The 13,618-nt window shown below is 47.0% G+C and overlaps 1 protein-coding gene across 14 annotated transcripts in view; it reads right to left on the bottom strand.

Annotated features, from left to right (window-relative positions):
• The window catches only part of PTPRS (protein tyrosine phosphatase receptor type S), a 671,876-nt gene that overhangs the window by 224,887 nt on the left and 433,371 nt on the right, over positions 1-13,618 (bottom strand). For all 14 annotated transcript variants that reach the window (XM_069649333.1, XM_069649335.1, XM_069649332.1 and 11 more), the window contains exon 5: positions 8,427-8,615. In XM_069649333.1, coding sequence (XP_069505434.1) covers positions 8,427-8,615 — 189 coding nt within the window. The remainder of the gene's footprint in view (positions 1-8,426; positions 8,616-13,618) is intronic.

Here is a 13,618-nt window from a genome sequence, read left to right as displayed (position 1 = left end):
ACAGTTTGGTGGTGGATTTTAGGAGGTGGTTTCTCAATGTTAGGAGTCTCTGTATATGTAGTTCCATTTTACACAAAATAGTGCAATTAGCGCTTGATCAGGTGTTCGAAACTTCAGGCTCACTCAAGTCAAGTGCATGGGAATGTTTGTTTGTGGTTACACTGCATGTGGTAATTCATCTCAACACATTGTGCATGCATACCACAAATAATTAAATCATTAGACCTTAACAGCAACGGAATGGTCTATATACACATGCCAACATTATCTTCAGCACAGTAAAGCTCATCGCCCAAACACAGCTAATTTCAAATGCTTCACAACAAAAGTACTGCACAATCGCACAGTCCAACACAGACACCCGTTACAATGAATGATTCGACCACACAACCTCAGGTCATTACTTGACAAAGTGCAGGTAAACGCCCATCGTCACCACCACAAAGTAGCAATACACACCACAGCTGAATTCATGACTTCACAACAATAAGTCAGCTTATAGAACTGCAACATACTGTACAATTATATCACAAATAATGTACTCGCCGGCATCTTACACACCAGCGCGCGCACACACACACACACACACACACACACACACACACACACACACACACAAACACACAAAATTGCCAGTTCACAGGGATGCCAGCTAGTCTGTAAACCCACTGCCTTGAAAAACATCAGAATGTCTTTTCTCTTGACTGGCCGCTAATTCTTTTATTAGCCATAAAAAGTGGTTACTTTTTAAAAGTGGTGTAAAAAAGCTGGACGCAACAATGACAATATAATTGATGTCAATTGCAAAATTTAAAAATGTTTGAACATTGGGCGATTTCTTATCAATTTGTGCTTAAAGTTATGTTAAGTTGATTTGCACTGCTCGTCTCTGTCATTTTCATGGTCACCATGTGCTCACGTGGTTCTGTAAGGAAAAGCGGGCTGGGTTGGTTAGTGACGGAGAGTGGGATTGATAGATGCTGTGGTCAGCTGTTGATGCTTGTAGAATGGCTTCTGTGTGGGTGAGGTTCCTCAGTGTGTTTGTTTTTGTGCACTGGGCTTGATGTGTCTAGAAGGGTGGTTTCCAGTGTTTGAGTTGTTTGCCGTCAGAGGTTATTTGGTTTTTAGCTTGGATAGCGAGTGATGTGCGGTTTGCGTGTTTTGGTGGGTTGATTCACTAGCCCTCTGGGTCTGTGTTGTAGGTGGGATGTGAGGAAGAGAGAAGTGGTTAGTGGTTATTGGGTCATTTCTGAGTGTATGTATCTATGTTATTGTTTTTCATTCTTTATTTGTCTAATGTTTCCTTGTTTCCGACTTATGGTTTGTAGCAGCAAGTACTGTATGGGTTGGGCGGTTCACTCATGAGGGTGGTTGTTGTATAGTTGGCCTATGTTTATATCAGCAAGTTGAATAGCCAGGTTTTTAGTTGTTTTCTTTGGCTATCAGATAGGAGAAGGTGGTTCCTCATAGCATCTTGTTTCTATTTAAAGGTCGGTGAGAGATCTTAAGTCTCTTCTCAGTTGGTCTTGGGTGGTTTTTGCTTTGATGAATTCAGCTCCTTGTCTGTGTAATGATGTATGGGCGTAGCATAGGCCCTTGAAGTTGATGCGTTTCCTTACTGGTAGCCAGTGTAGACTTCTTGGGGCCGGTGTGATGTGGTCTCTCCCATTTAGTCTCAGCAGTGATCTTGCTGCAGTATTTTGGATACATTGTAGTTTTTTGGCGAGGTGTCCAAGCATTTCTAGGTAGAGGCGTTTTGCATATTCTATCCTAAATAATGCCAAGAAAATTATCATAATGGTTCTCTGTGCGAAATTGAGGTAGGGGAGGATCCCTTTTGTTAATCGCAGGAGGTTGAAAAATGTGTTTGCTATGGTGTTCACATGTAGTTCCAAGGTGAGACCGTTGTCCATGAGAATTCCCAGATTTTATTTCTCTGTTAACGTCCCTGCTTGGGTTCCCATGCTTGTGGACCAGTCTGTGTTGGACTGTCTTCTCATGGGGTGATCATCATTTCTGTTTTGATTGGGTTTAATTTGAGGTTGTTGTTTACCATTCAGGGGTTTTTGTTGGTGAAGTATTTACTGAGGGTGCTATCAGGGTCGCTGTCGTTAGTTATTTAGAAGATGTCTGTGTAGTTGTAGGCCATCAGTCTATGGGTACGAAAGCGCTTCCACTAGTTAGCTATGCTATTTTTTAGGTACAATTATGTTCTATGATAATAACTTTGCTATACATATATATATATTTCTAATTCCATTTATTCAAAATATATACCACTAAAATGTTTTAACATTAACAAAAACAATCAATTTATTGAGTTCTGTAGGACAGAGATTTCTTGTACAAGGTAAAAGGAGTTTAATAGGTTCAACCATGGAGTGGGAATGGTAGGTCTTCGACTAGGTCATGTGCTCAGATTTCCGTAGCCCAACTGAGTTAACTGTGTTTTTTAATAACAAATCCCTTTCGCAGTAGCACTACACATCTGAACAGTTCAGCACATCTCGAATTCAACCTCCACCAAGCACCTCTAGATCAGATCACTAAAACACAACTACTGATTCACCTCACCATCATTTAAGACTGCCAAAATACATTGCAACACAACCTCACCAAACCCTCACATGATGCCTGTCAACCCAACATGATCACAGCACATACAAAAATCAAAAAGCACCCTAGGTCATCCATGTACAATGCTAAAACAGATATACATAGCATTCTACAAGTCTCAGTATGTAACTTCACAACACATACAAACTAAGTTTGTTTGGTGGCTGTTAGGATAGATTTTCTTTTTGCTGCTTTCCTCCCATAGACATCCATTGGCCACCTTATCCGTTTGCTTGCTGCCCTGGCGTTTTGACAGTAAGTAAAGCTTTGCTTCCCTTGCTTTTTGCTTAGTCTTATGGGGAAACTGAATAGTCCCTAAAACTATCAGTACTGGGAGACTGCCTCCCCTACTGAATTTCATGTATTTTGAAAGCTGTCCACATCACCAAGAGAAATGTAGTTAGGATATTTTGTATCCTTATAACTTTTCTCTTTTGTAACTAACTTTGTTGTTAAGCACAAAGTGTCCGGGATGGGTAGGTGACAGCAGATCCGTTTGTACTGCGTTTTTAACTTTTTACTTGTGCACTTTTCCATTTTACTGCATAATGCCATAAAGAGTACCATGTCCCTGCCCTCTTTGGTCTAGAATTTCCATATATGGAACGTCCTTTTCCGTGCAAAACCTCTCCTCTCCCAGGCAAAGTCACAGTCTGTGTGTGTGACCGGATGTGGGGGCAGGGTCTGTCTGAACCCACCGCACATCCAAGACACAGAGGGTCTGCAGCGTTTTGGAACAGAAAAGAAGGTTATTAGTACCCCGCTCTTGTGGTCCGGGGTACTAATAGCAATATGCCCCGAGCCATGGGGGCATTACTGAGGCAGGTAATGGCTCGTGGCCTTTGTTAAGGCCCTCGCTTCACTCTGGCCTATAACTATGGGCCCCGGGGTATTTTCTGACTCCGTAATGCCCCTGCGGCTCGGGGCATATTGCTTAATTACTTACCTTTGGAACACTTACTTGCAACCTATTGTCGCAATCCAAGAGTAAACCCACCTGAACACTGTCTCCTGTTGAACTGTTGACTTTTGGGGACGAGGCCTCATTCCCAATACGAGCTGAACTGATTAAGTCCTAGAGACCTTGTCATAAATTCATCTGTAGGTGCTCTTCCTCAATTACTTATCTGCGTTTTCTGGTACTGACACTGACTGTTTCTCACTTAGTTTACTACTCACATTTATATAAAGTCTTGCTACAAATGCATAATCATTTCTAAAAGTAAATTGTTGGTGTTTTGTTAGCAGAATCCCCAATGATTAATGTATAGATGTATTTGATATTAGTTGTGTGATAATATAATACTTTTCATTGCTTAGAGTGCTTCGTTAAGACCTCAAACAATTTTGTCTTTGTACTCTTCTGACTGGAATTATTGAAGTGCTCGGTCTGTGTCTTGTTGTAGCTCCAGACCACTCTCACACCCCTCCTGAGTCTAAGCCTTACCGCTCTGCTACCTCACCTTCATTGGGTTTGGCTAGACTTCAGTGTCTTTCTTATTCACCATAATAAGTTGGCCTCTCCGAATCCATCCATAGGGTTGATCCAGAAAGTCCGTCTTAACAGTGGCTATGGAGTGGGATCTGTTCTGACCTTTGGAAAGAACCTGCCATCTCAGAAACTGGTGGGGTGCCTGGCCACTGTGTGCGAGTGGGCGTGGTTAACAATGATTTACTGTGCAATTCAGGATGAAAATATATGCTGTTAGCACATATGCGGCTCTGAGACATGAACAGATTTAGAGGTGAACGAATATCTGATGGTGTAGTTGCACTTGCATTGCTGTGCATTATGCAAGAGTATGTGTGTGGCAGAAAGTGCTGGTGAAAGGGGGGAAAAAGAAGCATGTGTACATACAAAGCGTTAGCGCGTCTTCCACACAAACAGAGAAATTCCATTGTGGATTGCCAGGAGTCGCCAAGCTATGAAAAGTATACTGGAAGACTTTACACAACATGGTTAAGACAAAGGAGAGGGCAGACACTTTGTAAATTAAAGTTTCACAAGACAGAGAGACAGACAGAGCAGCAGGAAGGACAGAGGGCCACTCGATGCGCAGGTGAATCTCAGCTCCCAGGATGTCTTTCTAGATAGTGTCCTCACGGTAGACAAGAGGCGCCTAGTAGACTGGAGCATACCAAGCAGCACGGGGTCCAGGGGAGTTGCTAGGTCTGGAAAAGACCCGGGACTAAGCTGATGTCGGAACTGTTGGGACTGGGGGCTAGCTAGTCTTTTGGCTGTAGCTCCTGAGATTCTATCCGGGGATACAACCAAAAGATCAGGGGCTATAGCCCCCTCATCCCCCCCCCCTAGCAACGCCCCTGACGGGGTCCACGTGGCGTGCTTAGTGTACCCAGGTCAGATCTGGAATACACCTGGCTGAATTAGGATACACCTGGCAGTTTCATAATACACCTGGCAGTTGAGGGATACGGCTGGCAGAAGGGGGTCCATCAGGTGGTTTTCGGGTACACCCAACAGGAATGGTAGACACCTAGCACAAATGGCACAGAGCTGGTAGACTCGGAATAGATCTGGGAGAATTCGGGATGCATTGGATAGGATTGGCAAACACCCGTGTGAAAAAATTAGCACGTTTGGAACGCACCGGACAATCTTTGAAAACGCATTGCATGACTGGGATAGAGCCAACAGGTTGGGGATCCATCTGGCAGTTAAGGTGCACCTGCTAGGTCTGGTATGCATGTGAAGCTTAAAGCCTGGCTGAAAGATACTGGTGAGGATGGGGATATGCCTGGTAATCTCAGAATACACTTTACGTATTCGGGATACCTCTGGCAAACTATACAACAAAGGTTAAACTTTTTCAGAGTATGGCTTCTCCATCTTTCGGTTCATTGGGCAGGCTAAGGACACTCGCACCTGAAAATCGTGGCCAGCACTTGGCAGTTTTGGAAAAACTGAAAAGCTTCAGACACAGCGGGCTGCTCCGGTTACATCTGCCGGCCTCCGAATAATCACTCCAACCTTCGCATATGCCTTGCAGGCTGCAGACACCCACGGCAGATTGAAACACACCTGGCAGCATCAGGAATCCCCTGGAGGCTTAGAATACACTTGGCAGGCTGGGGCGACTACATCTGGCGATGTGTGAATGCACCTGCCAATCCTGGAATACGCTTGGCAAGCCCCCCATGCCATCCCTCAAACGCCAAGATGTGCCTGGCAATCTATGCAAAGCACGCGACTATGCAACCGAATCTTCGGACACACCTGCGAGTCTCCAGACACGCTTGTCATGGTGTGCATAAACCTGGCAGGATTTGCATCAACCTGAACATCCTGCAGTACACAGACACGTTTGGAAAACCTCTAGCAGGTATTTGGAACACCTGCGAGGTTGAAAGGACCAATTCTATTGGACCCCCGTGGCAATGGACAGAGCAAGGCATTGGGTTCACCACTCACCTGTTTTCCCCAAACATATCAAAGCACTTCATTAACAAAGAACGTCCACAACGAGGAGAGTGGCTCGAGGAAACTTAAATGTGCATGAGTGCATCATTCGTGGCACACTACCGCCCATAAGCAATAATGTCCCCGCAAAAATGTCCCCTGACTACAAAGCAGTTGTTTTTTGCAGATACATTATTACACTGGACATGTGGGGACAACCCTGCAAAACCCTGTTTTTAAAAACATTTTTTAAATAGAAACAGGGCACATCCCCGCAACCTGTCCCCATATACAATGTCACCATATAAAATATCACTAATGGCTTTTTTTATGGGACCATTATTACCGGATACCACATAAGCCACATACTCAAGTGGACCCTGCAGTGCACGATGCTCACATGATCAATCACATTCCAAGCAACATCAGCTTGAGCACCCAACAGATGGAACCCAAACCATGTGTAGAGCCCTCCCCACAGGCGACATGTCACGTTGCACAACACCTTCTATGATTATGCGCTACACCATGCTATACTGCAGTGGCGGAGCAGCTCACTCTTGGCTTGGGCCACGTGAACCAGCCTTCTGCAACACATGGACACTCCTATAGGCCATCTCGATCCGTGTCCAACGCAGCACATATTGTTTCAGCAGGAACAGGTCTCCTGGTGCACTCTGCAGTGCGAGGGTCTGCCACAATCCTCCTGCCCCCGTGCTTCCTGTCTCGAGAAATGCTTCCCGGCGGGCCATCTGCACTGCCATCCTGTCCAACACCTCCCCATGAACAATCCAGGAGCTGTGCATGCAGCTCCTCACCCCTACAGTGCATATTGCTTGCCTGCAGGGTCAGTCATGATGCGGCATGAGCGGAAAGGCCAACGCTCATTACCCCAGGGCACAATCTGACACTTTGGCCACAGCTCATCTGTGTTCGCAGCTGGTCTCAACATCTAATGAGGGTTCAGATTTGGGGTCTAGTGCACATTACAAGTATTTAAAACGTGTTTGTGTAATTGCAAATGCTGTTTGCATCATGAAGAACAAGCTGAATTCCTGTGACAAAAAATGACTCCAAGAATGCGACTATCACACAAGCGCTTGTTCGGAATGCCCATCAGGGTTGCCCAACTCAGGCCTACAGGGCGAGGTCCATGTCGGGTTTTCAGAATACCCTTCATTAATATTCATGAGATACCTTTGTATACAATGATTTTAAATGCATGCACATTTTTCCTCGTGAATATTAATGAGAGATATCCTGAAAACCTGTCTGAATCCCGGTCCTCGAGGCCTTGAGTTGGACAACCCTGGTCAAGCTCTTTAAAGCAGCACAGCTCATCGGGGGGGGGGGGGGGGGGGGGGGGGATCTTAGGTTGTCCCGTGTGAAATATTCAACCAATGTCGGCTTTTAGGCTCTTATCCTATCTTGTGGTCATGGAATTTGTGATCTGTATGGATATGAAAAGTGACATTTGCTCACATGGCCCGGCTTTACACAACATGGTTTGAGAGGTCCGAATCATCGTATGATTGTGAAACAAGGAGAGTGGTTGAAGTAGCTGCACGAGAAAGTGGGCAGTGGTGGTCTGCATTGCTCGCTTTAGTATCCACACCAAGTCATTATGTTGGCTGCGGATTACTGTTGTGCAGCAGAAGGCAAGCCATTTATTTGCAAGTAAGTAGGGGATTTATAGAACTCAATCCTAGCTACCTAAAAGTAGAAAAGGGGTGGACTACAGAGAGAGGGAAGCACAGGGATAACCACGGGAGGGGAAGCCAAGTAAGAGCTCATCCCATGGGGTCCAGGTTCACCATTGGAGATCTTCATGGAACCTGACTGGATAGGTTTGATTTCTGGCCAGTGCTCTCCCACCTTTCATCCTTACATAGTTGACAACATGTGCGCAACAGTAGCAACTCTTCTTTAATGGGCAAGGACAAAGCTGATAACAGTTCAAACATCTGCCTGGTTCGAGTAAGCAAATGACCCTGCATCATGTATAGTTTCAAGGCTGCAGCATGAGGCCCACGTGTGCATATGGTGCAGGCCCACTCTGTAGTGCAAATCTTGTTACACCACTACGTTCTGGTGCGCCATATTTGCTGTTTAACCCCGAGTTGCAACCTCAAACATTTGCACCCTAGAGCTACGCTACACACACCAGTGCTTGTATCCACCACAAACGCAAACTGCATCGGTTCATTCTGCAGCGCAGAGCGCTTCCCCAGGAGACACCTGCACCATTTCCACCGTGCAGTACACATTGCCTTTCCAAAAGCCATGTGTAGCAATGCACACTGTAGCGCTCAGCGCCTTCCCTGGGTACCCTTGAGCGAGGGCCTGTCTGGCAGTGCGGAGAGCCACCAGGGTCCTCTCCTTGGTCTCCTACCTGATCGGAGCTGCTTGATTCGTCCCTTGCTCGTGCTGGGGTCCACGGGCAGGAAGTCTTTGAACCAGGTGATCTCTGGGTCCGGGTTCCCGCTGGCCGCACAGAGCATGGTGGCGGTCCTCGTGCGCTCCACGACCTTCAACTGTGGGCCCATGTCAATGTTTGGAAAGCCCGGGGGCAGCTGGTCCTCTGCAAAGAACAATTTGAGAATCAGACACAGTGAGAGAAGTCAAAAGGCTCTCGAAAGGTAGAGACAAGGCAGGTTTACCAGAGGCATGGGGGCGAAGACGAGCAGGGCATCGTTTGGGGAGGCGGAGAGGTCAGCAGGATGTGATAGAAGTGAGAGGTAGGGGAGCAAAATGAGACAGGGGCAGTCAGCATCAGGAATGAGAGACGAGGAAGAGGTGGAGAAAGACAGCGTTGCTGTTCGGACGAGGCTGCCTGTATTCCTTTTCCTGCCTCGGCTGATGGAAACTAACACCAGAGGAGGCCTGGGAACCCAAGTGGGCCTGGGCATTTTTTTTTTTCTAGGTGGCCCCATATTACACAGTGCAAGCGTATGTAGCAATCAAACGGAACCCCTCTAACTAAGGTTTGTGGGGTGTTCCAACCTCTAGGGTTTGGAGGGGGAGGGTTAACACTCTCTCCCAAAGAAATTTAGAAATCTAGGCCCAAATAGTGTAATTTTTAAGCATATTTGTCCCAAAAGTGGTAAAGCATAATACAAAACTAACATATGTTTGTGGAAAGTGAGTCATTAAATACTGGCATCTTTATAATGCATACTTTGCTTCAAGGGGATGTGGGGTGATGGGAGGAAAGGGGTGGTGTGCATGGGAGAGAGAGTAAGAAGAGCACCCAATCAGGGCATCCTTACAAAAAGAGGCCCATGGTTCTATCTCCAGAGGTCCAACGCTGCTTGATGGCTACACTGGCACCAGCTTATGGTGTCAACCCATGTGGTGGGCATGCAGTGCTATGCATGTGCCCCCCTACCAGGACTGTGAAGCCACTCGTTCCCATTTGCATGCTACACCCCTTCTTCAGTTGATCCATCGACCCAGGGGTCAACAGATGGCTCAAGACAAGAAGGTCGCAACAGAAATGATTTATTAATTTCAGAAGCCCAAGGGATGAGGGAATGATACATATTACAACACAAAGGGGATGCAACTCCATACAACCCAAGATCCAATACAACCCACAGTGAACAGAAAACAAGATCAGAATGTTCAAAAGAAGCCCTAATCTACAGTAGGACCGTGGGTTCTTGGCTGCACCAGTCCGCAGCCAGGCTTAGGTAGCCCTGAATGAATCATGTAAACATCACTCATAGTTCTTTCCAGTTCTCAGTGCCTGGGGCACTTCAGTCTTAGTCCATGGAAAATGTTGGCCTCGCTGACCGTGACAGATTGGCGTTTAGATGGCAGTGGATTTTATACCAGTCTGCCCAAGCTAGATTTTCTGGCTGCATCATGGTCATGCCGCTGAGCCAAAGGCATGTGTGGGTTCAGCCATCAGTCATTGCACAGCCAGCCAGAGGCTCTGGCTCTTCAGAAGCCTGCTGCAGTCTCTGGCCTCTCAGTGAGTTTTCAAGGTGCTCCATAGCTCAGGGTTTCAAAGTGCTCTTTGTGCTCAGCTTTTCAAGGCAGCCTCCCGACTCAGGTTATTAAGAAACCCCCTGCCTAAGTTTTCATGGAGCCCTCCTACCTCAGGATTTCAAGGAGCCTGAATGCCTCAGGTCTTCAAGGAGCCTGAATGCCTCAGGTCTTCAAGGAGCCTGAATGCCTCAGGTCTTCAAGGAGCCTGAATGCCTCAGGTCTTCAAGGAGCCTGAATGCCTCAGGTCTTCAAGGTGCCTGAAAGCAGCAGGTCTTCACGGAGGCCTCCTGCCTTAGGTCTTCACGGAGGCCTCCTGCCTCAGTTCTTCAAGGAGGCCTCCTGCCTCAGGTCTTCAAGGAGGCCTCCTGCCTCAGGTCTTCAAGGAGGCCTCCTGCCTCAGGTCTTCAAGGAGGCCTCTTGCCTCAGGTCTTCAAGGAGGCCTCTTGCCTCAGGTCTTCAAGGAGGCCTCTTGCCTCAGGTCTTCAAGGAAGCCTCCTGCCTCAGGTCTTCAAGGAAGCCTCCTGCCTCAGATCTTCAAGGAAGCCTCCTGCATCAGGTCTTCAAGGAGGCCTCCTGCATCAGGTCTCCAAGGAGGCCTCCTGCATCGGGTCTTCAAGGAGGCCTCCTGCATCAGGTCTCCAATATGCCTCTCTAGGTGTCATGGAGTCCCTCCTGGCTCAGGTTTTCATGGAGCCATGCCTGGGTTGGTTTTTTAAGGAGATCCTCTAGGCTCAGGTTTTTAAGGAGCATCCCTGCCTTTTCCCAACTCAGGTTTTCATTGTATCCTTATGCTGCAGGTTTTCAAAACGCCTTTCTGGCTCAGGTTTTCAAGGAGCCCCCTAGCACAGGTTTTCAAGAGTTCACCCCGGCTTTGGTTTTTAAGGAGCTCCTCTAGGCTGAGGTTTTCAAGGACCCTCTCAGCCCCCAGCTTGTATTTCCTGGAACTCCACTGATTAGAGTTTGCAGCGAGCCCAAACGGCTCATGGCTTTCAATAGTGAAGTGTTATTTAGTTTCCATGATGGGAATGGCAGGCCCACCAGAGTCTGGTCTATGGATCCCAGGTAGCCTTTATAATCGATAGGCTTTTGAGCCCTACCAAACTCTGGGACCTGGTCAAACAGGCACTCCTCTTCTCCAACACTTGTAACTGGGCATTACCCCAGCTTGAATGCCACAGTTTTCTCTTTCCTGCCCTCTCAGCTCCCACTCTGCCAATGATGGTTTTCTACCTTGGACTTTTTTACTCCACTTCGTCCTCACTTCTGACCACCCATGTTCCCAACCACTCCCTGCCTATGATGTTCCCCTCGTTTCTTGCTCCACTCTTCTCTTCCAATCATCTCTAGCACCAGCTCTCCTTCTCTGTCTCTCCTCCAACCTTGTCCTCTGCCCAACACTTTTCTCCTCTTCCTTCTGTATCTCCTAGCTCCTTAGACCGAGTCCTTTCTCAGAAACTCTTCACATCCTCCTCCATCACTCTCTGCACACAAACCCATTCTACTGATCTCTGTCCTAACTCCCTTGTCTCAGGTCTGTCCTCGCCTCCCTTTTATATCCAGGCTCCCGAGACCATTAGGGCACTAAGGGTTTCATTTGGGACAGCTAGGCCCTGTTGCTGGTGACATGGCCCTGTGACAAGGTAGACCGAGGCAATAAATAGTTCTACCATATTAGGCAACCCTCACGGTGGCTTCCTAGCTCTGCTACAGCATCCTTGGGCATGTGCGTTAACTTCTCTGTATTCGATTCCTTGAATCCCCCAATCTACACATTCCTTCCCCCTAGGTCATGTTTTGGTGCAACATGGTTAAGAAAGAAATTGTGTCTTCGGTTTCAGCTGTGCACCACAAGCTCTTATAACCTTTCCTTTGAGTTGGTTTTTGCGGGCCGAACTCCCAGTCACCACAAGCTACCGATAGTTTTATTGACTGAGTCTATTATTGGGAATCTTCTTGTTGAAATATAAGGTCCTGAAGTGAGGAGATTGGGAATGGGTGAATGAATCTTGGGGATTCACTGAGTGGGTGACGTTCCCTTTCACCTAATTCCCCAGCCTTTTACCACAGACTTCATAGCCGGTCTCACCAGGGAGAAGGTTCTCTTGCCAAAGGGAACAGATGAAGCACCCTAACTGCTGCTGGATCAGCCTTTCACCTATCCGCTGGATACGTTGCCATGTAATGAATCCCAAAATAGAAGGCAATAGTCCCCCCTTTTTCGAAAATTGACAATCCCCCTCACATTTACATAAGATTCTCATTCCTTTTATCATCTGCATATTCTGGCCTCTCTTTTGACAGGCTGGACACAATCCTATAAACATCGAAACTGCGCAGCCTCCAGGAATGGCAGTGGTGGCTTTATTCCAGGGGATTATTATGTGACATCACAAAGGTCAATTACTGGGGAAGAGATGCTGCTGCTGGCGTGCCCGATGGGCTGCTGCACCCAGCGGCCCTGGTGGGAAGGAGGTCCCATTCCCTCTCGGAGCCTTTCCTTAACTCAACAAATCCAAGGGCAGCCAAGCAAGAATCATCGTCGTGTGATCAAGGCTTCTGGAGCTGGAGGCAATTCATTCAATGCAGGTCCAAAGGACACAGAATAAGGAGAATGGACCAGTGACGCTGGAGTACTCGGCACAGGCACAGTTGCCAGATATCAAGCTGAAACTAAGAGCTAAGAAGGTGAAGAAGCCAACAGCGCCGTGCCCCCATGATCGGTGCTCAGAAGAAGCAGGCAATCTTGGATCCACTCCATTGGTGGAGTGCCAAGAATTTGTCCAATATTTCTGCTCGACACTTTTGTACTGCTTCCTCTTTTAATGACTGTGAGAGGATTTAGGATGGGGCAGCATCATTAACTTAGCATAAACCAAAGCAGCCAGCTTGGTCATAGTCCACGTTGGTTGCTGTGTTTATGAGAGGGACGATGTTTTGATATCAATATTGAAATAAACAGATATTTAAGAGTTTCTCTGACCATTGAGAGTGGGGTGGTTTGACTTTTCAGCCAACTCTGAACTCCAGAACTCAAGAAGTAAGATTTAACAGTCGAGTAAATTACCCTTTTGGGCAATTTCGTACAGGTAAATGAATCGCTAGGCACCTAAAACGTTTGTCTGAGGAACCAGCGCCCCTGTGCGGCACTGAATCAGGTAAAACGAAGGTCCTCCTATACCTAGGTAAAATGGCATTGAAAACGTATACATCATCATCCATAGGAGTGACTCACATCCACTGGGGACACAGGGATTACCCTTTGAACTTCCAACCACCACCTGGTAAGATACCGTGGGCTAGTTAAGCACTTGCTTCTGAGAACTGTAGTCAACTTGCATTTATATGTTCCTCTCCCCGCAGTGACGACTCAGACCCTCGTCCTCTTTCGTGGTCAATAAACAGAGTATCATTAACTAGGGCAGGCATCTGCATTCATCGGCTCAATTGATGTTCTGGACTTCAACTCCCATCAACCCTATCCAGCATAGTCAATGACGAGAGCTCATGTGCGTTGCAGTCCAAAATATCTACAGAGCCAAAATGTGGATACCCCTATACTAAGGTATTAAGAGCCTTTACTATTACAGCTCT

The sequence above is a fragment of the Ambystoma mexicanum genome, chromosome 1p (assembly GCF_040938575.1).
Source record: "Ambystoma mexicanum isolate Mex_15411 chromosome 1p, UKY_AmexF1_1, whole genome shotgun sequence".
Lineage (NCBI taxonomy): Eukaryota > Metazoa > Chordata > Amphibia > Caudata > Ambystomatidae > Ambystoma > Ambystoma mexicanum.
This window is presented reverse-complemented; position numbering and strand designations above follow the sequence as displayed.